Genomic DNA, 27,147 nt, shown 5'->3' on the forward strand with positions numbered 1-27,147 from the left:
AGTCATCATGCAAACTTATTGGCCATGGCCGTATTATGTTCAGTAGCTACACTGAGCCCCCTTTCCCCATGCTTGCTACTTGCCTTGCTGTCCCACACTACAGTACAGCCCCCTCTTAAGATGATTATTGATGAGCCCCGTGCAAGGCACAAATGTCCTTACCGACGCCTCTAAGAACTGCAAGGCCTCAGTTTATCATGAGTGCTCAAAAGAGATTCAGGTGATGGAGACTCTGTGTGACTCCAGGAAAATGATCTTTCTCTATTCTCCAGGCCTGTAGGAGACACCCCGAGCCCATTAACATTGTATCAGACAGCTCACATGCTGTCCGGGTGCTGCCCCACAACCTCAGGACTTCCAATTGCCTACCTTGCGTCTGAGTTGCAGCTGATTTGGGGAAATCCTTCCACAGCTCCACCTAATACTCTGGTCCCAACACCTGACTTGGGGCCAACATGACTGTGAAGACACTGGCTCATTGGATCAAACATGCTTCCTTTCCCATCCCCTCTCTTGTATCTTTGTATTGTTACTTCTACTCTGACACATGTTTTATACGTATACGTATTTTTAGAAAATCTCTACAGCTGCTTAAGGCACAAACATACAAACACTCAGCCTTATTAATAAAAAAGGGGGATATGTTAAGGGCGTTTGTGTCCCTGAGAATTGTCATGTACTCCATGACAGCTGGTAGGGAAGGCCCAGGAGGTAAAAAGAGCCTTGGCCTCTGAGGCAGGAGGTTGTGTCTGCCAAGAGTTAAATAAACTACTAATAGGTGTAGTGAGCTGTCGTCTCCAGAAGCTGCCGGATCGCTCTCTGGGAAGAGATCTGCTGTGTCTACTCAAATCTCTCAGACAGATTCTTCTTCCTGTAGTGAACCGTTGTCTCCAGGCACTTGTTGTTAACTCTTGTCCAGAGAAGTGACTTCCCTTCCTGCAGAGAGCCGACTTCCCTTCCTGCAGAGAGCTGTGTCAAGCCAGATGTAGTGCAGAGTCTTCTCCTCTTTAACTCTTGTCCTTCTCCAGTCCAATCTGCTCTCCAGGCCCAATGTTGCCTCTTTTATCCTCCCAGAGAATGGGCGTGGGATAATGCAAGGGCTTCTGGGAAGAACCACTTCAGCCAATGAGCTTGCTCCTTCTATCAAGTCAACCTGAGTTCTCACCTTGTAATTGTCCAGACAACCTGAATTCTCACCTAGTAATCCTAACAAATAGGTTCCTTTAGATGGGGAGGGGGTGCCCCTTGCTAGATCTCCATCTAGAATGCAGCACTAACTCCAGGTGTCTTCCTTCTGTGAATCCACCTGTGCATAGCTGAATGGGCTAAGCACAGGGTAGTCCCAGAGGAGAATCAATATAAAGCTTTGAGTCCATGAGAGAGAGACAGAGACAGACAGACAGACAGACACAGACACAGGCACACATACATACATTTGCTCTTGCACACTCTTGCTCTTGTTTCCTGATACCCCCTGCTGAGATTACCTATAAAAAAAAAGGCTGTTTTGCATCTCAAGATCGGCTAGTTTTCGTGTATCCAGGATTATCCCAAAGACTTGTATATGTGGCCCTAGTGGTCTAAAATAGTGTGCACAGACAGTCCAGCACACTAGAGAAGAGGAAAGATTTAGAAATCTTTAGAATTGCAAACAGTGTAAAAGAGCAACGAATTTCTCAATTGTTCTGATGTGAAATAATTGAATGAAATAAATAAAACATGAAATATGGATGACACATACACCTCAAATAAAGATGTAGTAAAGAAAAAATCAAAATGTATTTTAAAAAAAAATGGAACAAGGGAGAATTGTTCCCAAACATTGGAATCTCTGATGAAGTGAATCCTATGCTTATAGTGGAAATGGAAGAAAATGATATGGAAAACCATCAAAATCCAGGTGCATTGGCCAAATGGACGTTTTACATATATAGATGGTTGGAAATATAGAGGAGCTCTCCCAAGTATCAGAGTATTCTCAGCTCTGACCAGCCTTTCCATATATGGTCCATCCATATATAGTTGGCATCTCAGTTGATTTTCATGGCTCTTGTCCTCCCAAGATTCTGTAGTTTGTAAGTGTCTCTTTAAAGTATGTTTTTTTAAATAAAGAGATGGCAAAGTATTTTCCTCCTGAATTGTTGTTTAATTGATGAAAAAAATCTCCATGCTAAATGTTCTTTTCTGTAATGAAATAATATAATGGAATAAAGAAATGAAAGCCATTATAAATAAAGGCATGTTTTACTCATGATAACATCATGCCCAGAACGACCTCAGGTGCTTAGTAGAACAACAGATAATAGTACTTCACTTGGATGGAAACTGTCTCCTACCACTCAGTACAGTCTAGATTCTGATGAATATCTCTTTAGAATCCTTTTCATAAGATAAAACTTTATTCCAGATTCTGAGAAAACAAAATATATCTTTTCTTTCACTTTGTTCTCTTTAAGTGATGACATATAACTTTTTCTCCCAGAGGATTTTGGGTTAGAGTTAAGGTTAGAGTTAGCTCCTCATGAACTCTTTGAAGCATTGTGTTCAGAACATATCATTTATATCAGGTCTGCTGAGGAAGACATTTTTCATCACCCTCTTTGCTCTCTTCCACAGATCCATCTATTTTATAGATAAAACATAAACTTTTTTTTTACATGTCCAAACAGTTGTTTTGCTGTAGAACAAGAATTGGACTTTGAAATAGTGTACAATTAGCCTGTGACGGAAATAAAAAATGCAGGTGGACAAAGGTAGAGGGTTTTGGAATTCTATGTAGTGGTTCATAGTCAACTCCCAGAGTTCTTTCCCAGGGGGTAGCTGGTCCAGGTCATTACTGCTGTATTGGAACTGATTTGGTTCATCTCATTTGAAGATGGCCACGTCCATCAGAACTGATCATCATAAAGTATTATTGTTCAAGTATATAATGATCTCCTGGTTCTGCTCATTTCACTCAGTATCAGTTCATGTAAGTCTCTCCAGGCCTCTCTGAAATCATCCTGATGGTCATTTCTTACAGAACAAAAATATTCCATAATATTCATATACCACAATTTATTGGTAATCTCCAATTGATGGGCATCCACTCAGTTTCTGGCCACTACAAAGAGGGCTGCCGTAAACATTCTTGCACATCCAGGTCCCTTTCCCTTCTTTAAGATCTCTTTGGGATATGAGCCCAATAGTACAACTGCTGGGTCAATGGGTATGCACAATTTGATAACTTTTTGAGCATAGCCCCAAACTGCTCTACAGAATGGCCGGATTCTTTCACAACTCCACCAACAATGTATCAGTGCCTCTGTAAAACATAAACTTTCTCCCTGATTCCACAAGAAGGTTCATTTCATGATAAGACAATTGTTAGCTTTATTCCAACTCCTCCTAAAAATGCTATTTCTCAAAATTCAATCAGCCTCTTAATGACAACAAGAGTTGCCTCTGACACACATAAATGGGATGACCCTTGAGCAAATCACTTCTCTGAACTTGTGTCTTCCTGTATATTGAAGAAGGTTGGACTCTGAAGTGTCTTTCAGCGCATGATTTTGGTGGTTTAGGAATTGATGACATTCAAGGATGTGGCTGTGGACTTCATCCAGGAGGGGTGAGGCTTCTTGCACCAGCCTCAGGAAAACATGTACAAGAAGACTTATGGCATTTCCCTTGGTAAGAATGAATCTGGAGTCAGAGGAATGTCTTTATTCCCTAGTGTGCCGAGTTAGGAGGGTTTATCAGAGACTGGAAAAGGAAAAGTGCTGGTCTTCTGTGTCTAGGAAACATCATCTTTCAAGAGGCTGTTTTTCACGTAAAATGTCTTTGAATTGTGTGATAAGAACCTGAGCTCTTCCTCTATTGTTCCTGCAGCTGTCTCTTACTAATGGTAGATAATTCTTACTAATTCTAAATTAAGGTTCAAGGTCAAACTAGTATAGAAGTATCTCAAACACAGAACTAATCTCAGAGGTTATTTTACTACATCTCTGACTAGACATGAATTTTATCTTCCAATGGCCTGAAATTTGCTCTTCCTTACATCCTATTCTTCTGTAGGATGGGTCTCGTATTTGGAATATTATTCTTTCTAACAAGCATCAATTTGAGCTCAAAGTATCTCATTGACCCTAATATAGAAAGTTGGTCCACAATCTTCCTTCCCTATTGCCCTCAAATATCAGCAGAGGCAATAAGAAAGCAATGGAAGAGAATAAGCATTTATTTTCTTGTTTGTCAAGGTGTGGTATACTTTTTTTTTTTTTTAACAACACGGTAACAACAATATTGTTTAAGAACAACATTCATCATATTATGTAATATTATTGTTCTGTAAGAAAAGATCAGCAGGATGATTTCAGAAAGGCCTGGAGAGACTTACATGAACTGATGCTGAGGGAAATGAGCAGGACCAGAAGATCATTACATACTTCAACAACAATACTGTATGAGGATGTATTCTGATCGACGTGGCCCTCTTCAATAATGAGATGAACCAAATCAGTTCCAGTAGAGCAGTAATGAACTGGACCAGCTACACCCAGGGAAAGAACTCTGGAGGATGCATCTGTTAGGATTACTAGGTAAGAACTCAGGTTGTCTGGACAGTGACAAGGTGAGAATTCAGGTTGTCTGGACAATTACAAGGTGAGAACTCAGGTTGACTTGATAGAAGGAGCAAGCTCATTGGCTGAAGTGGTTCTTCCCAGAAGCCCTTGCATTATCTCACGCCCATTCTCTGGGAGGATAAAAGAGGACAGCACTCCAGGAAGAGGAGAGGTCTCTGCATTACATCAGGCCTGACGGGGCTCTCTGCAGGAAGGGAAGTCACTTCTAAGGACAAGAGTTAACAGCAATTGCCTGGAGACAACGGTTCACTACAGGAAGAAGAATCTGTCTGAGAGATTTGAGTAGACACAGCAGATCTCTTCCCAGAGAACGATCCAGCAGCTTCTGGAGACGACAGCTTCGCTACAATTGGCGCCCAACGTGGGGCAAGGACTTTTGCTTATCCTGACAAGAGGAGATAGACCAGACCTTCGCAATTTGGTGCCCAGACACGGTCCTGATTCCAGTGGAAAAGCCTCCCATCCAGATCTCAGTCTCTCTGACCCAGAACCGTGAGTAACGAGGAAACTTTGTTAAAGATTAAGTGAGCGTGTTAATAGATAAATAAGGAACTTAACTTGTTAAGGGCTAAAGCAGCAATCTCTTATAGCTGAAATGGGGCACATGTTAGCTAAATTCAATCCCTGGACCTCAGCCGACTCAACCACAGCCCCAGAAGCAACCTCAGCTCCATCCCCATTCAGGAGTGGTACTATAGAGAGTATAATCAAGATAATTGAGGAGCAGAGTTTACTTGTAACCTGGGTACAGATTGCTAAACTCTTGGCTGCATTAAGACTCACATCTCCTTGGTTCTTAGAGGAAGAAAAGATAGATGTAGATAAATGGAAGCTAGTGGGATTTGAAATGAAAGAATTTCAAGCAAAAAATGGGCCTCGTTCAATTTCTGCAGAAGTATTTTATATCTACAACATAGTTCAATTAGCCTTAAACTATCAAGCAAGTTGTAGGAGAAGGAAAAGTTCTAAAAATGAACAGAGGAGGAAGTGTGAGGAAAAAAGGAAAGATCAAGATCTTTCCCTAGAGCAAGAGGATTTAAATGAGGAATTATGGTATGATTCTCTTGAAGAAGCTTCAACCCTGCCTAGAGAACAGTTTATTGACAGGCCCACATCAACCCCACCTTCAGAGATGGAGGAAGAAAGAGGGGAAGAGGCAGAAACACAAACAGAATTGCCTGTGAAACAGCCTAAGCCTATGACAAGATTAGAAAAAGCATTGGTTAAAGCTAAGAGAGAAGGACAGGATATAAGTGATTTTATACATGCATATCCTGTGATTGAAGAGATTGACTCTGTAGGTAAAAAAAGGAGAAGATAGGCACCTTTAGATTTGAATAAAATTAAGGATTTGAAAAAAGGTTGTACCCTTTATGGGGCTACATCAGCTTATGTCAAAATGTTACTAGATGCTTTGTCTTATGAAGTCCTAACCCCGAATGATTGGAAATCCATAGCAAGGACATGTCTGGAACCTGGAGAAAATTTATTATGGCTTGCGGAATTTCATGAATTATGTAAAATTCAAGTCAGATGCAATTTGGAAATAGGAGTTAACACACAATTCACTTTTGAGCACTTAGCTGGTAAAGGTCAGTATGGAGAGAATTCGGAACAGATTAATTATACCATGACAATATATGAACAAATTGCTAAGGCTGCAATAAAAGCTTGGGGTGTCCTCCCTGGACAGAAAGATCGTGGAGAGGCTTTCACTAAAATACAGCAAGGTCCCAATGAACCTTTTGCAGATTTTGTGGGACGTTTGCAAACTGCTGTCAAAAGAACTATTGGAGAAAATGCAGCTACAGAAATAATGACCAGACATTTGGCTAAGGAAAATGCCAATGAGATCTGCAAAAGAATTATATGGGGATTAGACAAAGATGCTCCTTTAGAGGAGATCATAAGACGCTGTGCTACAGTGGGAACAAATGCTTTTTACACCCGGACAATGATGAACGTGGAAAGACAGGGTCCCTCTTGGCAAGGGACTTCTAGAGAAACTCGGCGATGTTTTCAATGTAGAAAAATTGGACATCTAAGAGCTCAGTGTAGGTATGGAGATACAGTAAGAAGACAGGGTGAACGAAGACCTAAAACCCCATGTCCAAAATGCAACAGAGGACTCCATTGGGCATCAGAGTGTAGAATAATTCAGGGAAATGGGATGAGGGGCCCAGGTCCAGGGCCCCAGGCAAAAAAGACTTGGGGCATGATGGCAGCTGATGTTACACCCAAAGAGCCTTTAGAAGGTCAGGACTCTGATTTGATCAACCAGCAGAAAAGTAATCACTTGGCAGAAAGGGATTACCTGATAAGTGAGCCAAAAGGCAATCAGATTGCAAAAATGGATTACACTTGGGGAGAATACAGGCCTTTTAAACCAACAGGGCTGTGTCCAGTGCAAACAATTCCAATGTAATTGCCAGATGATGAGAAGAGATTTAAAAAGTGGTAAATAGAAGGTAATTAGATAGGTTAACTGCCTGGGAGAGAGGGTTTGCTTGTATTTCTTCAGCAGGAGAAGGAATCAAATGGGTGCCAACAAGTCATATTCGCCTTGTCCATCAGAGAGAGACAGAAAAAGAGAAAGACCTCAAAATAAAGGAGAAGATCTAAGAAACATCTTACACCGAAAGAGCATGGATAATAAAAAGACTGTTAAAGAACTTTAAAACCAGCAGGAATCATTGGACTTCCTCACACAAGATGAGACTAATGGACAATGGACTTATGGACATTTATAAATTTTCAATTTATGATTATTTGATTATGTTATATACTTCTAGCATGTGTTATGTTACTATGTTACTATGTGCTTATGTAATTTATGTAATTATGTGTAATACCTCCCATATTGATGGATTTATGTTTCAAGGTCATGACTGTCCTATGTTCTAAATCAAAAGAAAGGGGGAGATGTTAGGATTACTAGGTGAGAACTCAGGTTGTCTGGACAGTGACAAGGTGAGAATTCAGGTTGTCTGGACAATTACAAGGTGAGAACTCAGGTTGACTTGATAGAAGGAGCAAGCTCATTGGCTGAAGTGGTTCTTCCCAGAAGCCCTTGCATTATCTCACGCCCATTCTCTGGGAGGATAAAAGAGGACAGCACTCCAGGAAGAGGAGAGGTCTCTGCATTACATCAGGCCTGACGGGGCTCTCTGCAGGAAGGGAAGTCACTTCTAAGGACAAGAGTTAACAGCAACTGCCTGGAGACAACGGTTCACTACAGGAAGAAGAATCTGAGAGATTTGAGTAGACACAGCAGATCTCTTCCCAGAGAACGATCCAGCAGCTTCTGGAGACGACAGCTTCGCTACATGCATCATCACATAAAACTACCAATCCCTCTGTTTTTGTCCTCCTGCATTTTGGATTTCCTTCACAGGCTAATTGTACACTATTTCAAAGTCTGACTCTTTTTGTACAGCAAAATAACTATTTGGAAATGTATACATATATTTCTTTAACTTATACTTTAACATATTTAACATGTATTGGTCAACCTGCCATCTGGGGGAAGGGGTGAAGGTAAAGAGGGAAAAAGTTGGAACAAAAGGATTTGCAACTGTCAATGCTGAAAAATTACCTATGCATATATCTTGTAAATTAAAAGGTATAAGAAAATTAATAATAATAATAAAGAACAATATTCAGCAAATAAATGATTTTGACTTTAATTATACAAACTAATGATAAAGAAAAAAAAACATGCTATTTGCCTATGAATGGTAGCCATCTCTAGGGTGTGTGAAGGCAGAGGATAGGAAAAAAATTATTTGATAAATTTATTGTCTAAATGAAAAAAACAGCAAATCGTGCATTATAGATTTACAGTTTCATGTGCAATCATTTTTTTAATTGTACTATATTATAGAAATACTTGTTTTGTTCCATAATTTTAAAAGAAAACTAAATATTATTTCACCTTATCTTCAAAATAACCTTCCCAGTTAGGTGGTATTCTCCTCCCCATTAAGAATTGAGGTAACCCAGGCAGATTTTAAGTGCTTGCCAAGGGGCACAGAGCTAGGAACTGTCTGAAGCTTGAGGTAAGCTCAGGCACTTCTGACTCTATGCCCAGGTGTCTCTTAATTGTGCCACCAGCTCCCCTTCACTTCTAGATAATGGAAACCTTGGGAGGAATAATCTTCTATGAAGAAGATGCCCCCAAACCCAGGTCCCTGTTGGTCAGGCTTGAGGCTGCTCTGGCCCAGTATCACTCCTCTGTCCAGGTGCTGGATTAGGACTCTCTTCCAGAATGGAGCCTGGCAGGAGAGGAGGCGGGACATGGACAAAGGTTTTGGGCTTTGCATCCCTTGTGCCCAAGAGCACCGTGTACATGGCAACAGAAAGACTGTGCGATGATCCTTTCTAAAGGCTCTTCTCAGTGACGTGGTGATTCAGCCAAACTCCAGTACACTTGGGCTGGGGAGAACCATCTGTGGGCACTGAAAGTCGATCATAATAGAGTATTTTACCTTCTTTGTTGTTATTTGTTTGCTTTTCCCCCCTTTTTGATCTTATTTTTCTTGTGCAGCATGACAAATGAGGACATGTGCATAGAAATGTTTAAGGTACTTTGGGTCCCTTGCTCCCAGAGGAGGGAGTGGAGGAAGAGAGGAAGAAAAGTTTGGAGCCCAAGGTTCTGCGAGGGTGAATGTTGAAGACGATCTTTGTATCTACTTTGAAATTTTTGAAAATAAATTTTGAAAAAAATAAATGAAAACATTTTGAAACATTAAAAATAATTATACAGCAGAATAATGTGGCCTGTTTGTTTTGTGTTAAATAAGCACTAATGTTTGAGGAAAAAAGAATAATATGTGTGCACATAATAGAGCAAATCTCAAAATGGAGTAGCTCTGGGTCCTCTCATCTTTCCCTAAAGAGAACTAAGATACAGCTTCTCCCCCTCTTCATCCCTGACTGATTTCCCGCCAAGGGCTTCCGGCCCCAAGGGAAGATAGGATCTCTGGTTTGGGGCCTTCATGGGGGCTGGACCAAGAAGGCCTGAGGAGCTGCCCCGCCCCCCAGGGAGGGGAAAGCAGGGGCAGGAGAGCTGTGGTTACAAGAGGCTTCTGGGAGTTACCAAGAAGGAAGTGCCAGACTTGGGGAAGAAGTGCCTAGAAATTCTTCTTTAAAACATTTCTTAGCCGGGGCGTCCTGGGCTGGTCCCTGAATCTGTGTCTCCCCCTCTCTAACATGAGGAGGTCCCTTCCAGGGATCATCTGGGATCCCACAACAAGTCACTGTTTGGGATTTGGGGGCTTGAAATGCTCCTGAAAGAGACAAAGGGATCAGGTGATCCAGGAAGAGCTTATTTCCTCAAGTCAGCCAACCCTGAAGGGCCAGCTACACGCCGGGCTCGGGGCTAAGCGCCAGGAGCAAAAGGAGCGCAAGGGACGCCCCCTGCCGTGCTGGAGGCCACAGACTGCTGGGCGGACGCACCGGCACCGGCAGTGAGAGAGAACCCTCCGGGGCCCCGCGACAAGCGGGAACGAACGGGGACTCACTCACTGCTTAGGGAGGACGGGAGGGTTTGAGGAGATAGAACGTTGGGAGGGAATAGTCAGAGTGCAATAGCACAAGGGCTGCAGGAGTGAGGGGTGCTTATGGAGGAGGACGGAGGAGTTCTGATCCAGGACATTTAATTCTTCCTGGTTCTCATCCCGCACCATGTGGTTTAAGGCTGAATTTTAAGGGTCGTTTGCCTTGTAGACTTGTAGAGGGTCCAAGATCCCAGTGACTGAGGAAAATTCAGTACAATCCAGTCCTGATCTACAGTTACTGATGCTGTGCAGCCCCCGACTGTCCCAGGAGCCTTTGGCTTCCAGAGGGTCAGAGCGTGGGCTCCCCTCCTGGGCGTTAGTCTCCTGAGGCAGTTTCAGCAGGGGGGAGGGGGTCTTTCTGCCAAGGAGGAGGAGGGGCGAGTGTGGGAAGGGAGGAGGAGGAGGCTGAGGGGAGGAGGAGGAGGCCCTGGGGAGGACCAGGAGGAGGAGGAGGAAGAGGAGGAGGAGGGCTTGGGGAAGAGGAGGAGGAGGCCCTGGGGAGGACCAGGAGGAGGAGGAGGAGGGGAGGAGGAGGAGGCGGCCTAGGGGAGGAGGAGGAGGCCCTGGGGAGGACCAGGAGGAGGAGGAGGAGGCAGAGGGGAGGAGGAGTTCTCAGAGATGAGCAGTCAGGAGGGCGGCGTGGCCCAGTTGGGCAGCAGATCTTTGTGTGAAGGGGGGCAGGGCTGAGGTAGGAGAGGCGCCAGGAGGCCCAAACCCAGACCCTCCAGTTGATTGGAGGAAAGGGCTCCACCGCCCTGGGGGAGGGACGGGGCGGGGTTTTGGGACCGGGAAGACACTCCCACGCGGGGCTGATGGGAAGCAGGAAATGACATCACTCTCCATTCCCTGCACAGAAACTGCTCTGCCTTCCTCGGAATTTCTGGTCACTCCCCGTCTCCCCGGAGCTCGGACCTCTCCCCGTTCCCCGGAGCTCGGACCTCTCCCCGTTCCCCGGAGCTCGGACCTGTCCCCGTCTCCCGGAGCTCGGACCTGTCCCCGTTCCCCGGAGCTCGGACTTGTCCCCGTCTCCCGGAGCTCGGATCTCTCCCCGTTCCCCGGAGCTCGGACCTGTCCCCGTCTCCCGGAGCTCGGACCTGTCCCCGTTCCCCGGAGCTCGGACCTGTCCCCGTCTCCCGGAGCTCGGACCTCTCCCCGTTCCCCGGAGCTCAGACCTGTCCCCGTCTCCCGGAGCTCGGATCTCTCCTCGTTCCCCGGGATCAGCAACAATCGGAATCCGGGCCTGTGCTTGCAGCCCCAGGTAAGTCTGAGCCTGCAGCCGCCAGGTTTCCTGGCTTCCATGGCCGCCTGGGCCTTCCGGTCTGTGGTTCGGAACTCGGGGCACGTGACCTCCGGCTCCGCCGCCGCGGCGTCTGTGCGATGAGCTCCCCCAGCCCTAAACCTTCGCTTCCGCACTTGGCCAGATTTCCCATCGGGTCGGACATTCCCAGACTTCCTCATTTCTGCCTTCTAATGAGGCTCCGGGCCCCAGTGCTCCCAAGCCCCCGCGGTCCTCCCCTGCTCCACGCTCCGTCAGGAGCACTTCCCTCCTCCCCATGGACGTGCTGGCCTGTGGCCTCCCGGACCCTGCTCCCCAAACCTCCTGCTTCCTCCGCCCCTCTTCTCCCTGAGCCTTGGGGTTCAGTCCCAGACTGGATCCAGTCTCCGGGCTCTAGCTTTCCAGATCATTCCCGATCATTCCCCGGGGGCTCCATTCCTGCCCCTCCTGCACTGTGCTTTTATTGCCCAGGGTCCCACAGCCAGGGTTGAGGTACGAGGTGCCTGAGACCAGATTAGAACTCGGGTCCTCCCGAATTCAGGGCTGTGCTGCATCCACAGCGCCCCCTCGCGGCCCCTCCTGCACTGTTCTGCAGGGGGCAGTCTGGAAGCCCTGGGGGACCTCGCACTCCAGGAGTTGCTGTGGGCTCCTCCTGCTCAGAAAAGAGGGGAAAGTCCCCTCGTCCTCTGGGAGCGTTTCCCGCTCCAGCTTCACGTGACCAAGGACTGGCCCCAGCAGGGACCGAGTCAGAGACAGACACCCAGAGTGGGTGGGCCCAAAGAGCGGTCCCCCAGGCCGGGAGCCCCAGGCAGTCCGCTGGGCTTCTCTGGCACAGGCAGAGGGGGGAGGGACGCTCCTGGAGCTGCTGGCCTTGCTCTGGGATTTCTGAGGGGCTTAGAATGAAAGCCCCAGGGTCCCCTGGGACCTCTGTCTGGAAGAGCTTTGGCCTTGTCACTTCTGAGGGTCCTTCCAGGGTGGGAGCAACAGGACCCCGGGATGGAGACCGGGGCCCAGAGGGAGGAAGTGGACGCAATGAGTCACTCTGGTTGCTTTGCCACCTCCACAGGGAGCCGGGAGCCAGAGGGGATGGGCCCCGGGAGCCTCGGACCTCCTCCTCGGGTGAGTGCAGTCCATCCCCAGACCCCAGCCCATCAGCAGCCACAGCCATCCTGGAGACGGGGGATGGGCTGTGGCGGGGGCAGGGCCTGATGGACGGGTCATTTCTTTACAAAAAGGGGGACACACAGCAGTAACAACCCTGCCGGGCCCAGCGGATTCCTTGGGCCCCTGGCATCTGGGCACCGAAGCCCGTGCACGCCCCCTGCTGGGGGTTATTTCATTACAGAGCACTGAGGAGGTGCTCCACTTGCTTCCTCAGGAATCTCCTTCCCAGGGGTCAGATCTGCTCCCTTTGGCCCCCCCCAGGCCCCTCCCCACCCCAAGTCTCTCCTGCTCTTGGCCTCCTGTGGCCACGCTGCCCTGAAGCTCCCGTCTCCCCCTTTCACCTGCTCCACTTTCCCTGGGAACAAATAAATCCAAGCCCCTTCCCACAGGGCCCGGCCCATCCCCCCTTCCTCCCCCCCTCCTCCCTTCCCCCCCTCCTCTGGCAGACAGCTGCTGCTCCTCCCTGATCCTCAGCTCCTGGCTGCTCTTTGTGCTAAGCTGAGGTCCCCGCCAGAGGGCGCACTTCCTTTCAGGGCCTCCCCTTCTGTGCCCTTCCCCATCCCCCACACTTGCACTGGGCGCAGTCCCGGGTCTCTGTCGGGGCCTCGGGCTCCTTTCCCCCTCAGACAGAAGGAGACTCACTCAGCTCCATCCCTTCCCATTGTTTTGCTCAGGACTGATCCCTCCCTCCCCCCTCCCCCCTTTTCACTGGGTGCGCTCCTCCATTCATCTCCTGTCACTTACTCTTCCTTCCTTGGGCAGGCTGGAGGAGGTTCCCAAGGTCCCTCCCTCTGTGGAGATTTCTGCCTGCCGTGGGAGCGGCCCCAAGGGGGCGCCGCTGGGTCCGAGCGGCCCACAGCGGGGGAGGGGAGTGGCGCCCCCACAGGGACTTCCTCGGTATCACTGCCTGCTTCACTTGCTGCCTCCTGCTCTGAGGCTGTGTCAGCCATGTTGGTACTTGCCTGGAAGCAGAGTCAGTTCTCCTTGTTTCCTTCTCTGCTTTCTGAATCATTTGTGCCAGACTTGCCTGGGAATGTCCAAAGTCTCCACAAGGGGGCGCGGAGGGAGCAGACAGGAGGGAGGGGGTGGGGGAGGAGGAGGCGGCCTCCCCCCTGTTCACTTTCTCCTCCCTTGTCTCTCTCTTTCCTTCCTCTTTACTCACCTGGTCCCGCCTCCTCCCGCTCCTTCACATCTGCTTCCTGCTGCCCTCTCACTTCCTCTTCCTGGGGTCACACCCGCTGCTGACAGCCTTCCTCCCAGCCCCTTCTTCTCAGATTCTGGACCATAAAGGGGCGTTCCTTGGACGGTTGGGCCTTTTCCTCCTCCTGGTTTTCTTGTGGTGTCTCCTCTGCTGTTCGGCCCCGGACTGGATTTCAGGCTCCGTCCCCTTGATCCGAGTGGGTTTTCTTTCTGTTGGTCATGTTTTATTTCCCTTCTCATCACCACATCTTGTCTCTTGGGTTTATTTGGGTTTATTTGGGATTCGTTCCCATTTTTCTAGGTTTTTGTATAATGCTTAATCTTCCCTTTTCAAGTGAGTGTTTCCCCCTGAGGGCAGCTTAAGCGGAAACTCAGAAATTTTGGAACATTATTTAATTAATCATTTTCATTTTTCTGTTGTTTTTTATTGTGAGGGCATTGGGGGTTGAGTGACTTGCCCGGGGTCACACAGCCGGGCAGTGATAAGTGTCTGAGAGCAGGTTTGAACTCGGCTCCTCCTGGATTCAGGGCTGTGCTCTACCCACTGCGCCCCCTACTGCCCCCATTTCCTTTGACGGAGTTATCGCTGCCGAGTTCTGCTCTCGCACTCAGCCATGATGGAATTCATCCTCACGGGTCAATCTCCTTTTGGGTTTGTATTTCCGGTGCCGATCTCTGAGCCAGTTTTCACTCTTATTTCATTAGGGAATGAGAGGGAACATGGACCATTTCTACCTTCTTACATTCGTGGGCAGGATCTGTGATACAGTGAATTTTTCTAAAAGTTCCTTGTGTCGAAAAGAAATAGGCGTCTTCCTCTGTGGTCCCCCGTCCTGAGTCTTTTACCTCCACCTTCTCTAGACCTTTGTCCATCTCTTCTCCTCGATTTCCTCCTGCTCGTCTTCACCTCCCTTTCCCTTCAGTTCTCTCACACATTCCCCTCCCCCTCTTGCTCTTCCACTGGTCCTGTTCCTTGGCTTTCTAACTGCATCCCTTCCTCCCTCTCTAACAGGGACCCCCCTCTCTGCCCTTGGCCTCCATCTTCCCCTCCTGTTTTGCCTGGATTCTCATTCTCGGGCCCGGGGCTCTCTGCCCACGGGCGCTTTCTTTTTCCTTGACGCTTCTTACCCTCAGAGCCTCCAAGGCCCCGTTCTGAGGCTGTGCTGCAGGGGTTTCCGCCACTGCGTGTTGGCCAACGGCACAGACGCCTTGCTTTCAGAGCCCAGGGCAGGTGTTGGAGAGAACCCTGCTTCTGCTGGGGAACATCCCCTGCACATGATCCATCCTGCCTCGCCGTCCTTTCATTTTTCTCCACGTTCTCCTCCCAATGCCAACCCTGTGTCCATGCTGTCCTTCTCCTCCAAGGGCTCGTGTCTCCCAGGAGGGACAGCTCCCCAACCCCAAGACTAGTAGATTTTTCAGGCACTTTAGGTCCCCTGGCTCCTATGAGACCTTTCATCAGTGGAGCCCACCTCCTAAATCCGGCCTCCTGCTTTTCTCCACCTTTCCTAATTCCCACCCTCCTCCCCCCTCCCCATGTGGGCTTCTCCTTGGCAATCTCACAAACTATAAAAAAACAATAAATTCCTCAGATGTTCAGAGGTGAAATAATAGATTAGAAGAAATAACCTGAAAATTGTGGCTTACACTTAGACCATGATGAGGTCAGGGTGGCAATTCCTTGTTTGACATAAACATGTCAAATTTACAATGGCCATTCTCTTTGGCAGAGATGGTTCATTTAGGAGAAAAGGTTATAGATAAAATGAAAACATAAAATGGGCACGAGAGGGAAATATGAAATGCGCTTGGAAAAGCAGAAGGATCACCAAGGAAACGAGTTTGGAAGAATTCATTAAAAGAACATGCAGTGGGGCCCAAAGATGCCATCCCATTATGTGTTGCATGATAAGTCATTTCTCAGCTTTATTTCAGCTGATCCCAAATTCTCTCAGTCTCTTAATGACCACAGTCTCAAGAGCTGACCCTGACTCTCACAAAGCCTGTGACCTTTGGGCAAATCCCTGCTCTGAGTTTCAGTTTTCTCCAGCAAATTGGAGCAGTTTGGATTCTACTTCAGAAGGCTCTTTCTGCTCCTCATCTTATGACTTTTGATGGTTTAGGAGATGGTGACATTCAAGGATGTGGCTGTGGAGTTCACTAAGAAGGAGTGGGAGCTCTTGGACCCCTCCCAGAAGGAGCTGTACAAGGAGGTCATGGTGGAGAACGCCAAGAACCTGCTCTCCCTGGGTAAGGGCACTTCCCCTGATGACGGCAGGTCTGCACTCAAAGGGAAAATCTCCATTCCCCAGGGTGCGAGATTGGGGGATGGGGAAAGAGAAGAGCAAGTGCTGGTCTTTGCCTTGCATGATAGGACCTGGGGATGTCCTTTGTTGTTCCTGAAACTCTCTCTTACCCATTCCAGATCAAAGATTAAATCAGGGGAAGCATCTGAAACATGGAACTAATCTTAGAGGTTAGCCTCTACCTGGACACAAATTGTGTCTGCCAAAGCTCTGAAAATTTCTCACACAGCGTTTCCTTTCAACTCATTCCTTTGGTGGATGGGTCTAGTATTTGGAATATTCTTCTTTTTTACAAGCATCAATTTGTAGCTCAAAGCAACTGTTGGCCCTAGAGTATGGGAAGTTTCTAGTTAACCTGCCTTAGTATTGCCTTCAAATTCCAGCAAAAGTGGTGAGACTCAGACAGCTAGGTGGGCATTTCTAAGTGGTGGGAAAGGAATGGAAGGGGGGAAAAGCATATTTTTTTAACCAACCTTTTACCCATTGCTGTGCCATATGCTTTCTTTATAATACAATAACAACATTCATTAAGAATAACTTCCATGAAATTAGTTATTTTGACTATTTCTAAGTACCAAATCAAGATGCCATTTTCATCCTGAGAAAATAATTGAGAAATAGAAATATGGTTGTAGTGTTTTGGTTGGTTTTCTGGAGGTCTTGGAGCAGCCCTCCTTTCAGTTGACAAGAATAGCCAGGTGTAAAGTCCAAAGTCCAAATTCTTTATTGTCTCCTTGCCTGGCACCTGGGCTAGCTTGGTCTCAGTGGAGGAAATGCAGGAGGACAGGCCATACCATAGTAGGGTGAGATGGAGTGAATCTCTCTGAGTCCAAGGATTGTGCTCCAGCCTCCAGCCACCACAAAGGTGGACAATGAAATTTATCTGTCTCTGAATCCCCATTGGCTTCTTATATGCTCTGTTGTGATTACATCATCAGAGGTGTGAATCCATCCTAGGTGGAACTAGGTTAAGTACTAAATATATGTCCTGAACTAGAGAACTATTAATCACTATGCTAAACTAGATAACTATTATATTACCAATACCACTGAGTTAATACTTTTTAAGACTTCTTGTTTCAGGTACATAGTTCTGGCCCATAACATATGGTTATCAATGTGTGTGTGTGTGTGTGTGTGTGTGTGTGTGTGTGTGTGTGTATGTTTGTGTGTGTGTGCATATATACCTTTACATGTCTGTATATTATTTATGTGTGTATAAAAATGTCTGTGTAATGGCAGCCACCTGTGTAATGGCAAAGTGTGATAATGTCGTTGTCTGTTAGGTTCTTACTAAGTGCTAAGTCAGTACTTAACAATTCTGTAGTTCCAGCCTTTACTGGGAGTTTTACTTGTGAACTCCTGGGGGAGGAGCTTGCATGCTTAGGAGGAGCAAGTTCATCTGTTGAAGTAATTTTCCCTTCAGAAGAGCTAGGCAGGGCCATTGCAATTTGGCGCCTGAACAGGGACAGACACAAGCCTGATTCCAGTGGAAACGCCTCCCATCCAGATCTCAGTCTCTCTGACCCAGAACCGTGAGTAACAAGGAAACTTTGTTAAAGATTAAGTGAGCTTGCTAATAGATAAATAAGGAGCTTAACTTCTTAAGGGCTAAACCAGCAATCTCTTATAGTGAAATGGGGCAAACGCCTTCTGTTTCAGGAAAATGTTTGGAGAGCATTATCAAGGTTATGAAAAACCAAGGATTGATTATAATTTTGGAGGAGATTACTGAACTTTTAAAAACTGTGCAGGTCATATGTCCTTGTTTTTCTCTGGAAGAATTGGATCTAGATGAATGGGAATTAGTAAGAAAGCGATTAGATGAACACTACAATTCCAGGCCAAATTCAATTTCCAAAGATACACTTCATACCTACAATTTGATCCAAATGGCTTTAAAAATTGTTATTCTAAAGGAAGAGAAGAAGGAGCAAAATGGGGAGGTGTCAGCTAAACTAGGTGAAAAGGATGAATCAGATAATAATGAAGTCAAGTACAATTCTGAGCAACAGGAGCATTTCCCAACTCCTCCCTCAATTAACCCTTCAGGGGTGGAGCAAGAAGGAGGAGGGGAAGAGGCAGAAACACAAACAGAATTGCCTGTGAAGCAGCCTAAGCCTATGACAAGATTAGAAAAAGCATTAGTTAAAGCTAAGAGAGAAGGACAGGATATAAGTGATTTTGTACATGCATATCCTGTGATTGAAGAGATTGACTCTGTAGGTCAAAAAAGGAGAAGATATACACCTTTAGATTTGAATAAAATTAAAGATTTAAAAAAAGGTTGTACCCTTTATGGGGCTACATTAGCTTATGCTATAATATGTTACTAGATGGTTTGAAGTCCTAACCCCAAATGATTGGAAATCCAAAGCAAGGACATGTCTAGAACCTGGACAAAATTTGTTATGGCTTGTGGAGTTTCATGAATTATGTAAGATCCAAGTCAGATGCAATTTGGAAATAGGAGTTAACACACAATTCACTTTTGAGCACTTAGCTGGTGAAGGTCGGTATGGAGAGAATTCGGAACAGATTCATTATACCATGACAATATATGAGCAAATTGCTAAGGCTGCAATAAAAGCTTGGGGTGTCCTCCCTGGACAGAAAGATCGGGGAGAGGCTTTCACTAAAATAGAGCAAGGTCCCAATGAACCTTTTGTGGATTTTGTGGGACGTTTGCAAACTGCTGTCAAAAGAACTATTGGAGAAAATGCAGCTACAGAAATAATGACCAGACATCTGGCTAAGATATGCTCCTTTAGAGGAGATTATAAGACGATGTGCTACAGTGGGAACAAATGCTTTTTACACCCGGACAATGATGAACATGGAAAGACAGGGTCCCTCCTGTCAAGGGCCTTCTAGAGAAACTCGGCGATGTTTCCAATGTGGAAAAATTGGACATCTAAGAGCTCAGTGTAAATATGGAGATAGAGTGAGAAGACAAGATGAAAGAAGACCTAAAACCCCATGTCCAAAATACAACAGAGGACTCCATTGGGCATCAGAGTGTAGACTAATTCAGGGAAATAGGATGAGGGGCCCAGGTCCCTTGGTTCATTGGTTGAAGTAATTTTTCCCAGAAGCCCTTGCGTTATCCCACACCCATTCTCTGGGAGGATAAAAGAGGGCGGGACTCGAGAGATAGAGAGTCTCTGCTCTAGGCCAGAGTTGAGGCGGCTCTCTGGAGGAAGAAGTCTCTCCTCTAGACCAGAGAGTGATCGGCAGTTTCTGGAGACAACAGCACATTACAAATTGGCGCCCAACGAGGGGCAAGGACTTTTGCTTATCCTGACAAGGACTTATTCTGAGCCCTTCAGAGGAGCTAGACAGGGCCATAGCAGGTGTCGATTTGAAAGTAATAGAAAGTTGTACATTGTGGATTTACAGTTTCAGGTGCACTCATCTTTTTTAATATACTATCATATGTAAATATTTGTAAATTAAAAGTAGAATAAAATATTGTGTCACTTTATCCTCATCTTCACTTTCCAAGTTAGGGTGATTTTGTTATCCCCATTTAAGAGCTGAGTAAACAGAGGAAAACAAACCATTTAATTGACTTGTCCAGAGGTGCAGTTAGTAATTGTCCAAGGCTCCCTTCAAACTTGGGTACACTTGTCCGGGGCTCTCCACTGAACTACGGGCACTTTTTTAAGTTATGGAAAATGGAAACTATTGAATGAGTCTATCCTTCTGTAAAAAAAGGTGTACTAATTTCAAGGTCCCTCTGGATCAGGCCTGAAGCTGCTCCCACCCACTAACTCTTTTTACCCAGGTTTGGGATCAGAAGTTTCTGCCAGAAGGGAGCCTCACAGGACAGGAGGTGGGAGGAAGGCCTTTGGCTCTGTATGGGGAGGAAGCTGTACAAATAGTGGGCACATCCTCTCTTAGGTGACTTGCTTTACAAGCCTCAGTGGGTAAGTATGGACGGATATGTCTGAACATCAGGGGCTGAATTTCAGCATGGAGCAGCTCTGGACCCTCATTGTTTCCCTAAGGAGAACCAGTGGCCAACTTCTCTCCATTTTTTTCCTAACTGCTTTCCATGCCCAGGGCTTCCAGTTCTCAGAGAAGAGGTGACCTCTTATTTTGAGCAAAGGGAAGCACTGTGGATGCTGGACCAAGAAAGCCTCAGGAGCTGCTCTCCAGGTAAGTCAGATGAAAGCAGGTCTCTGAGAGCTATGACTACAAAAATCTTCTGGGAGTTACAATGAAGTAAATGCTCAGTTTTGGGGAGAAAGGCCAGACTTGGAATTCTATAATGGATATTTCTTGGCAGCAGTGGCCAGGGCTCCTCAGTGAACCTCGGTTTCCCATCTACAAAATGAGTGGGTCACACTCCATGGCCCTGTAGGGCTCTTCCAGTGCTCATCTGTGATGCTGTAAAAGCCACTGTTAGGGATTTGGGGCAATGGAACTCTCTTTAAAGTGCCCCAAGGATTGGGTTTGGAACATGAGACATTCTTAGAACTTCTGGCCAGTAAACAATTAAGGGCCTGCTACAGGGCAGCCCTGGGCTAAACACCAGCAACACAGAGAGATGTGAGGGACATGCCCTGATCTCCTGGAGGTCACATAGTGGCAGGGCAGACAATACACTAGAGACTGTGGAGAGACCCACTGTGCACCAGATGAACTGAATAATTTAGTGCTTCACTGCATCACTAATTGGTGAGGATTATAATGGTTTAAGAAGGAGAGCAGAACTGGGGAAGAAAGAGCCAAAGTGAAATAAAATAGCTAGCATTTCTACAGCCCTGTTTACCATGCTCTGCATTGTCTTATTGTATCCTCATGAGAATCTGGGGACTTAACTGCTATTATTACACCCATTTGACAGATTAAAATCCTGGGTTGCCTGGTTCAACGCCCTATCCACATGTTATCCACTACAACTGTATTTTGATTTTGAAACAGATATGATGAACATAGTCATGTATGAGGTAGAAACAGGAGAATTGGACAAGCTCCTGTGGAGACATGGAAATTCATTTTTTAAACTCTAGTCAGTCAAAGCATTTGCTAATTAGTATAAAAAGAAAGATTTGTATTTATATTGGCTCTTGAAAATATTGCACTAAATGACAAATGTACTCACGGGTCCATTTCAAATATTGCTTTATGTTACTTTTCTATAATATTTACATACTCACAACCTTTGAGAGGGTAGTAACTGAATCCGTACTGAATCACCAACCCATGTCCCCAACCAATTCCTTTGAGAAACAGCCAGATAGGAGAATAATATAATTAGAGGAAACATTCAAAGCAGAAGATAAGCTTACACATGTCAATGAGTGACACTTTTAAGGTCTGATTTTCTGGAAAGGTTGTGGCCTTCCATGATGATTTCATAATGACCTCTACTGTCTCTGCTTCCTGACCATGATTTTCAAGTAGCCTGCCAGCACTGCTTCAGGATTGCAGACCCAAGTCACATTTTGCTGAGGCAATCAGAGATGGGGTTGCTAGGTAACCTAGGAAGGAAAGAAATACACTGGTCCAGGGAGAGAAAGCCCCAAGGATCTTTGCACTCCTGTGGCCGTTTGTACATGCATGTTCCACCTTCCTAGAATGGTGGGAATACTTTGGTTTCAATTTGAGAAACCAAAAGTTAGAAGCACTTAGAAGTAGCACAATCCTCCACAGCAGTGTGTTGGTGATTGTGAGAGCTTGAAATCACTGAAAGACAACTATTAAGGTGGAAATATGCACATCTGTGTTGTCCCAGAGGCCAGCTACCTGTATAACCAAATGAGACATTTATTTACCACTGAAGGTGCCACTAAGATATTTTGGGGTCAGCTCCCTTGAATCATTATCTCAATCCTTCAAGGGGTTTGTGAGCTTCTGAAAGGGAAAGGATTGCCATAGTGGAACTCCCTTCCATATCACAGATGAGGAACTCAATTTTCTATATGAAACACATTTTGTGGTGGCAGCTAGGTGGCACAGTGGATGGAGCACCAACCCTTGAATTCAGGAGGACCCGAGTTCAAATCTGGTCTCAGACATTTAAAACTTCCTAGCTGTGTGACCCTGGGCAAGTCACTTAACCCCAGCCTCAGAAGAAAAAGAAAAAACAAAAAAAAAAACATTTTCAGATGTGGATGTTTTTATACATTTTTAAAAATTGTGTTTGTTATTCAGGGGACACATAATGATAAAGGGTTGTTTTTTTTTTTCTTTTTTCTCCTGAGGCAATTGGGTTTAAGTGACTTACCCAGGATCACACAGACAGCAAGTGTTAAGTGAGAGCAGATTTGAACTCAGGTCCTCCTGACTTCAGGATGGTATTCACTGTGCCACCTAGCTGCCCCATAATAATTGTTTAAAAAAGAAATAACTAGTAGCTATCTCAAAAAAAGTAATCTGTCAGTACAAAATCACTTTTTTATAAGTTATACTAAGGTATAAGTTACAAATTATAACAAGTGGGTTCTGTAACAAGTAGCCTTCTGAATATGACCTCAGATAATGTAATAGAAAAAATTGAAGTTGAAAATGATCATCAGCGAAATTTGTTATGGTTACAGGTAAGACGAATCATAAAACAACTTCAGTATTTAGTATATATGCACCACATGACATGGTGCACATATGGAAAAAAGCATTGAAAGTACAAATAATGAAAGGAAAAGGGAAAAATTGAGTGGAGATTCTTCATCACATACTGTGGGCAGAGCATGCCCATTGACATTATGTCAATCCTAGTCTAAGCTGCTCGGATTGAGGTCAAATCACTCAGCCATTCTGACCTGAGTTGTGCACCTGATCAGAATGAAGGTTTATTCTGAGGTTCCACTGTAAATGTGCATGAAGCTTCTTAAAAATATATATTTGGAATGTAAACTAATGAGGTTTAAAGTGATTGTTTCTGCCTATTTAAAATGTTTCTCTTTGCCTAGGAAAAGAGAAAATAACTGAGTTTCTCTTTTACTCATGGAAAGAAGGGGATATAAACAAATATATTTATATATATGGCCTGCATCAAGTTTCTGTTTCTTTAATTATTTGTTGTTTTCTTTCTTTCTTTCTTGGAAGCAGAGATCAGACTTGGAATGAAGGGAACTCCTGCAGAGCTAAGCCATTCTGTGTTTGAAACTCACAAGCAAAGACCCGTGGGTGATGGTCCCTGTGACTTGACTTGGAGAGAAATCAGTGAATCACATGAGAGAATCCAGATCAGAGAGAGACATTATGAAGGTAACCAAAGTGGAAAAGGTTTTATAAGAAGAAAACCTCTCATTGTACATAAGAGAATCCATACTGGAAGGAAGCCTTATAAACGTAACCAAGGTGGGAAACCTTTTGTAAAAAAAGGAAATCTTACTACACACCGGAGAATCCACACAAGAGAAAAACTTTATAAATGTAACCGATGTGGAAAGGCTTTTAAACAAAAGAGAAGTATTATGATACATCAAATGATACACACTGGAGAGAAACCTTATAAATGTTATCAATGTGGGAAGGCTTTTAAAGAGAGGAGAATTCTTACTGGACATCAAAGAATCCACACTGGTGAGAAACCTTTTAAGTGTGAACAGTGTGGAAAGGCTTTTAGAGTAAAGGGAACTCTTACTGTACATCAGAGAATCCACACTAAAGAAAAACCTTATGGATGTAACCAGTGTGGAAAGACTTTTACAAATAGCGACCGTCTTACTAAACATCAGAGAATCCACACAGGGGAGAAACCTTATGAATGTAACCAGTGTGGAAAGGCTTTTGCCAAAAAGAAATCACTTAGTGTACATCAGAAAATCCACACTGGAGAGAAACCTTATGAATGCAACCAATGTGAAAAGGCTTTTACCAAAAAGAAATCACTTAGTGTACATCAGAAAATCCACACTGGAGAGAAACTTTATAAATGTAAGCAGTGTGGAAAAGCTTTTACAGAAAAGAATGCTCTCACTGTACATCAGAAAAAGCACACTGGAGAGAAACGTTATGAATGTAACCAATGTGGAAAGGCTTTTAGAGTAAGGAATGGTCTTACTTCACATCAGAGAACCCACACTGGAGAGAAACCTTATGAATGTAACCAATGTGGAAAGACTTTTGCATGGAAGGATAGCTTTGTTATACATCAGAGAAATCACACTGGAGAGAAACCTTATGAATGTAAGGAGTGTGGAAAAGCTTTTACAAAAAGGGTATCACTTATTGTACATCAGAGAATCCACACTGGAGAAAAACCTTATGAATGTAACCAGTGTGGAAAAGCTTTTACAGAAAAGTATGCTCTCACTGTACATCAGAGAAAGCACACTGGAGAGAAACGTTATGAATGTAACCAATGTGGAAAGACTTTTAGAGGAAGGAATGGTCTGTATTCACATCAGAAAATCCACACTGGAGAGAAACCTTATGAATGTAACCAATGTGGAAAGACTTTTGCATGGAAGGATAGTTTTATTACACATCAGAGAAAGCACACTGGAGAGAAACCTTATGAGTGTAAACAATGTGGAAAGACTTTTATTAAAAAAGAATATCTTACTGTACATCAGAGAAATCACACTGGAGAGAAACCTTATGAATGTAACCAGTGTGGAAAGACTTTTACAGCAAAGAATGCTCTTAAGGTACATCAGAGAATCCACACTGGAGAAAAACCTTATGAATGTAACCAGTGTGGGAAAGCTTTTGGAACGAAGGGAGCCCTTACTGCACATCAGAGAACCCACACTGGAGAGAAACCTTATGAATGTAACCAGTGTGGAAAGACTTTTACAATAAAGAATGCTCTTACTATACATCAGAGAAACCACACTGGAGAGAAACCTTATGAATGTAACCAGTGTGGAAAGACTTTTACAGCAAAAAGTGTTCTTACTGTACATCAGAGAATCCACACTGAAGAGAAACCTTATGAATGTAAGCAGTGTGGAAAGGCCTTTAGAAGCAGGGAAGGTTTTGCTGGACATCAAAAAATCCATACTGGATAGAAACCTTATGAATGTAACCAGTGTGGAAAGAGTTTTATGCGAAAGGGAGATCTTAACCAACATCAAAAAATCCACACTGGAGAGAAACCTTATAAATGTAACCAGTGTGGAAAGGCTTTTATAGGAAATGGAGATCTTATCAAACATCAAAAAATCCACACTGGAGAGAAACCTTGTAAATAGAGCCAATATGGAAAGGGTTTTATATAAAAATCTGACTGTTAATTGCCAGATAGCATTAAAATAAGGAGGAAAATGAATTAGGGAGAGAATCCTGGAAGAAGATGTGGTAGTGCTGATGCCTTTTGTACTTGGCCAGTTCTCACCATGATCCTAAGGGGAAAATAAAAGAAGACTAAAGGGGGCCGATAACTTCTTAGGCATATTGGATCCCTTATTGCCACCTGGTCACCTACTTGAAAGGCAGCATCAGAATGGAAAGATCACTATATTTGGAGTCAGGACATGGGTTGAAATTTTGATTCTGCAACTCTGGGCTTGGGAAAGTAATTTTATTTGACTGGAGCTCAGTAGATTTAGACTAGGCTTAGGATCTGTCCCTGTTAGGTTCTTGTTAAGTGCTAAGTCGGTACTTAACAATTCTCTAGTTCCGGCCTTTAGGGGAGTTTTACCCCTGTGAACTTCTGGGGAGGAGCTTACATGTTTGGGAGGAGCAAGTTCATTGGTTGAAGTATTTTTTTCCCAGAAGCCCCTGAGTTATTCCACGCCTATTCTCTGGGAGGATAAAAGAGGGCAGCCTTGGGTCTGGAGTTAGTCTTGTCTGGGCCAGACTTGAGGCGGCTCTCTGGAGGAAGGAGAAATGTCTATTCTAGATCAGAGTTGGCAGCTGAGACAGCAGATCTCCTCTCAGAAAGCGACTGGCAGTTTCTGGAGACAACAGGACTTTACATATTGGCGCCCAACATGGGGCAAGGACTTTTGCTTATCCTGACAAGGACTTATTCTGAGCCCTTCAGAGGAGCTAGCCCAGACCTCTGCATGTCCCCACCCTAAATCCTTTAAGAAGACAAAGAAGAATTTAAAAATGAAAACTATGCCTCAATGCCAATTATTACTGGTTCTCAGCTTCAGATTAGGGGTAGTGACTTAGATGACTTCATTAAGCCTTCTGAGTATGATTAGCAGTTTTGAAGAGGCAATAAGATATCAGCAATTCTAAACCTAGATCTTTGTTGATTCAAGAAACTTGTACATCCTTCCTAAATGAACAACTCTGTGTAACTAATGAAATGTGGTTCTTGCTATATTTGTTCAGGTAGAAGATGTTTTGTTGAGATGCTTTTAAGAATGAAAGATTTCAACTCTTGAGGTTTGATTTTAAACCCTTCAAATTGAGAGTGATAATTTCAAAAGCTGGAAATAGCATGGGGGTGGGGGGGAGGAGGGAGGGTAATGGAATTACAGATACAGTAATACAATGTATATAGCTATGAATTGATGGTCCCACTGTTCTGAAAAGTCATTTTGTATCAGGATTTATTAAAAGATTACCAAATGTTCAAACTTTGTGATAAAAAGATCTTAAGAGAAAGGCATGCATTCTAAAGAAGTGCGGGAAAGAAGGATTCCATCTACATTAAAATATTCATTGCAGTGGATTTTTTTTAGTTTGGTTTTTTTTTGTAGCAAAAAAAAAAAAAAGTTGATGGTTTTTAGTTGGAAAATGTCTAAACAAATTATGATAATGAACATACTGGCATATTGGGCCATGTGAAAAAGTGAATAGGAAGAATTCAAAGCATGGGGATATGTAAATGAATGGAGATAGACTGAATTGAGAAAAAGCAATAAAAATTAGGTACATGGTGATTCCCTCAAATACTCAGATATCCTGATCAGTGATTTCTTCAATTTGAAATTCTTCTAACAATGTAGATCCAGCAATGTCTGTCTTTCCATCTTCTGTGACTCTTGCCCATGTTTCCCATAAGTTGATCACAGAGCATCTATCCCAAGGGTTCTCAAATTATGGTCCAAGGGCCAGATGTGGCTGCTGAGGACGTTTATGAGGCCCTCCGGGTTATGGCA

The 27,147-nt window shown here is 44.6% G+C and overlaps 1 protein-coding gene and 1 long non-coding RNA gene across 3 annotated transcripts; one reads left to right on the forward strand and one right to left on the reverse strand.

The window, feature by feature from the left end:
• Positions 1–8,283: 8,283 nt before the first annotated feature.
• Positions 8,284–11,503, reverse strand: LOC141553875 (uncharacterized). The gene is made up of 2 exons (XR_012485701.1): positions 11,356–11,503; positions 8,284–9,082 (listed from the first exon to the last, which is right to left on the reverse strand). It is a non-coding gene; the product is annotated as an uncharacterized LOC141553875 (long non-coding RNA).
• LOC141553864 (uncharacterized) lies at positions 10,922–26,717 on the forward strand. Of its 2 annotated transcripts, none has more exons than XR_012485697.1 (4): positions 10,922–11,441; positions 12,526–12,578; positions 15,947–20,290; positions 23,189–23,241. XR_012485697.1 is itself a non-coding variant. In XM_074285290.1 (4 exons), the coding sequence occupies exons 1-4, from the start codon at positions 11,010–11,012 to the stop codon at positions 25,096–25,098; spliced, it is 2,565 nt and encodes an 854-aa protein (XP_074141391.1). In that variant the 5' UTR covers positions 10,995–11,009; the 3' UTR covers positions 25,099–26,717. The 2 variants fall into 2 exon arrangements, 1 of the variants encoding a protein (XP_074141391.1); XM_074285290.1 differs by lacking the exon at positions 12,526–12,578 and having other exon boundaries at positions 10,995–11,441; positions 15,947–16,073; positions 20,195–20,290; positions 23,189–26,717.
• Positions 26,718–27,147: the final 430 nt, after the last annotated feature.

The sequence above is a fragment of the Sminthopsis crassicaudata genome, chromosome 2 (assembly GCF_048593235.1).
Source record: "Sminthopsis crassicaudata isolate SCR6 chromosome 2, ASM4859323v1, whole genome shotgun sequence".
Lineage (NCBI taxonomy): Eukaryota > Metazoa > Chordata > Mammalia > Dasyuromorphia > Dasyuridae > Sminthopsis > Sminthopsis crassicaudata.

Coding starts and splice junctions, on each gene's coding strand:
- LOC141553864 (XM_074285290.1), top strand. CDS start 11,010: ATGACATCACTCTCCATTCCCTGCACAGAAACTGCTCTGCCTTCCTCG. Junction 11,442..15,946: donor GCCTGTGCTTGCAGCCCCAG/GTAAGTCTGAGC, acceptor TTGATGGTTTAG/GAGATGGTGACATTCAAGGA. Junction 20,291..23,188: donor CCTCAGGAGCTGCTCTCCAG/GTAAGTCAGATG, acceptor TCTTGGAAGCAG/AGATCAGACTTGGAATGAAG.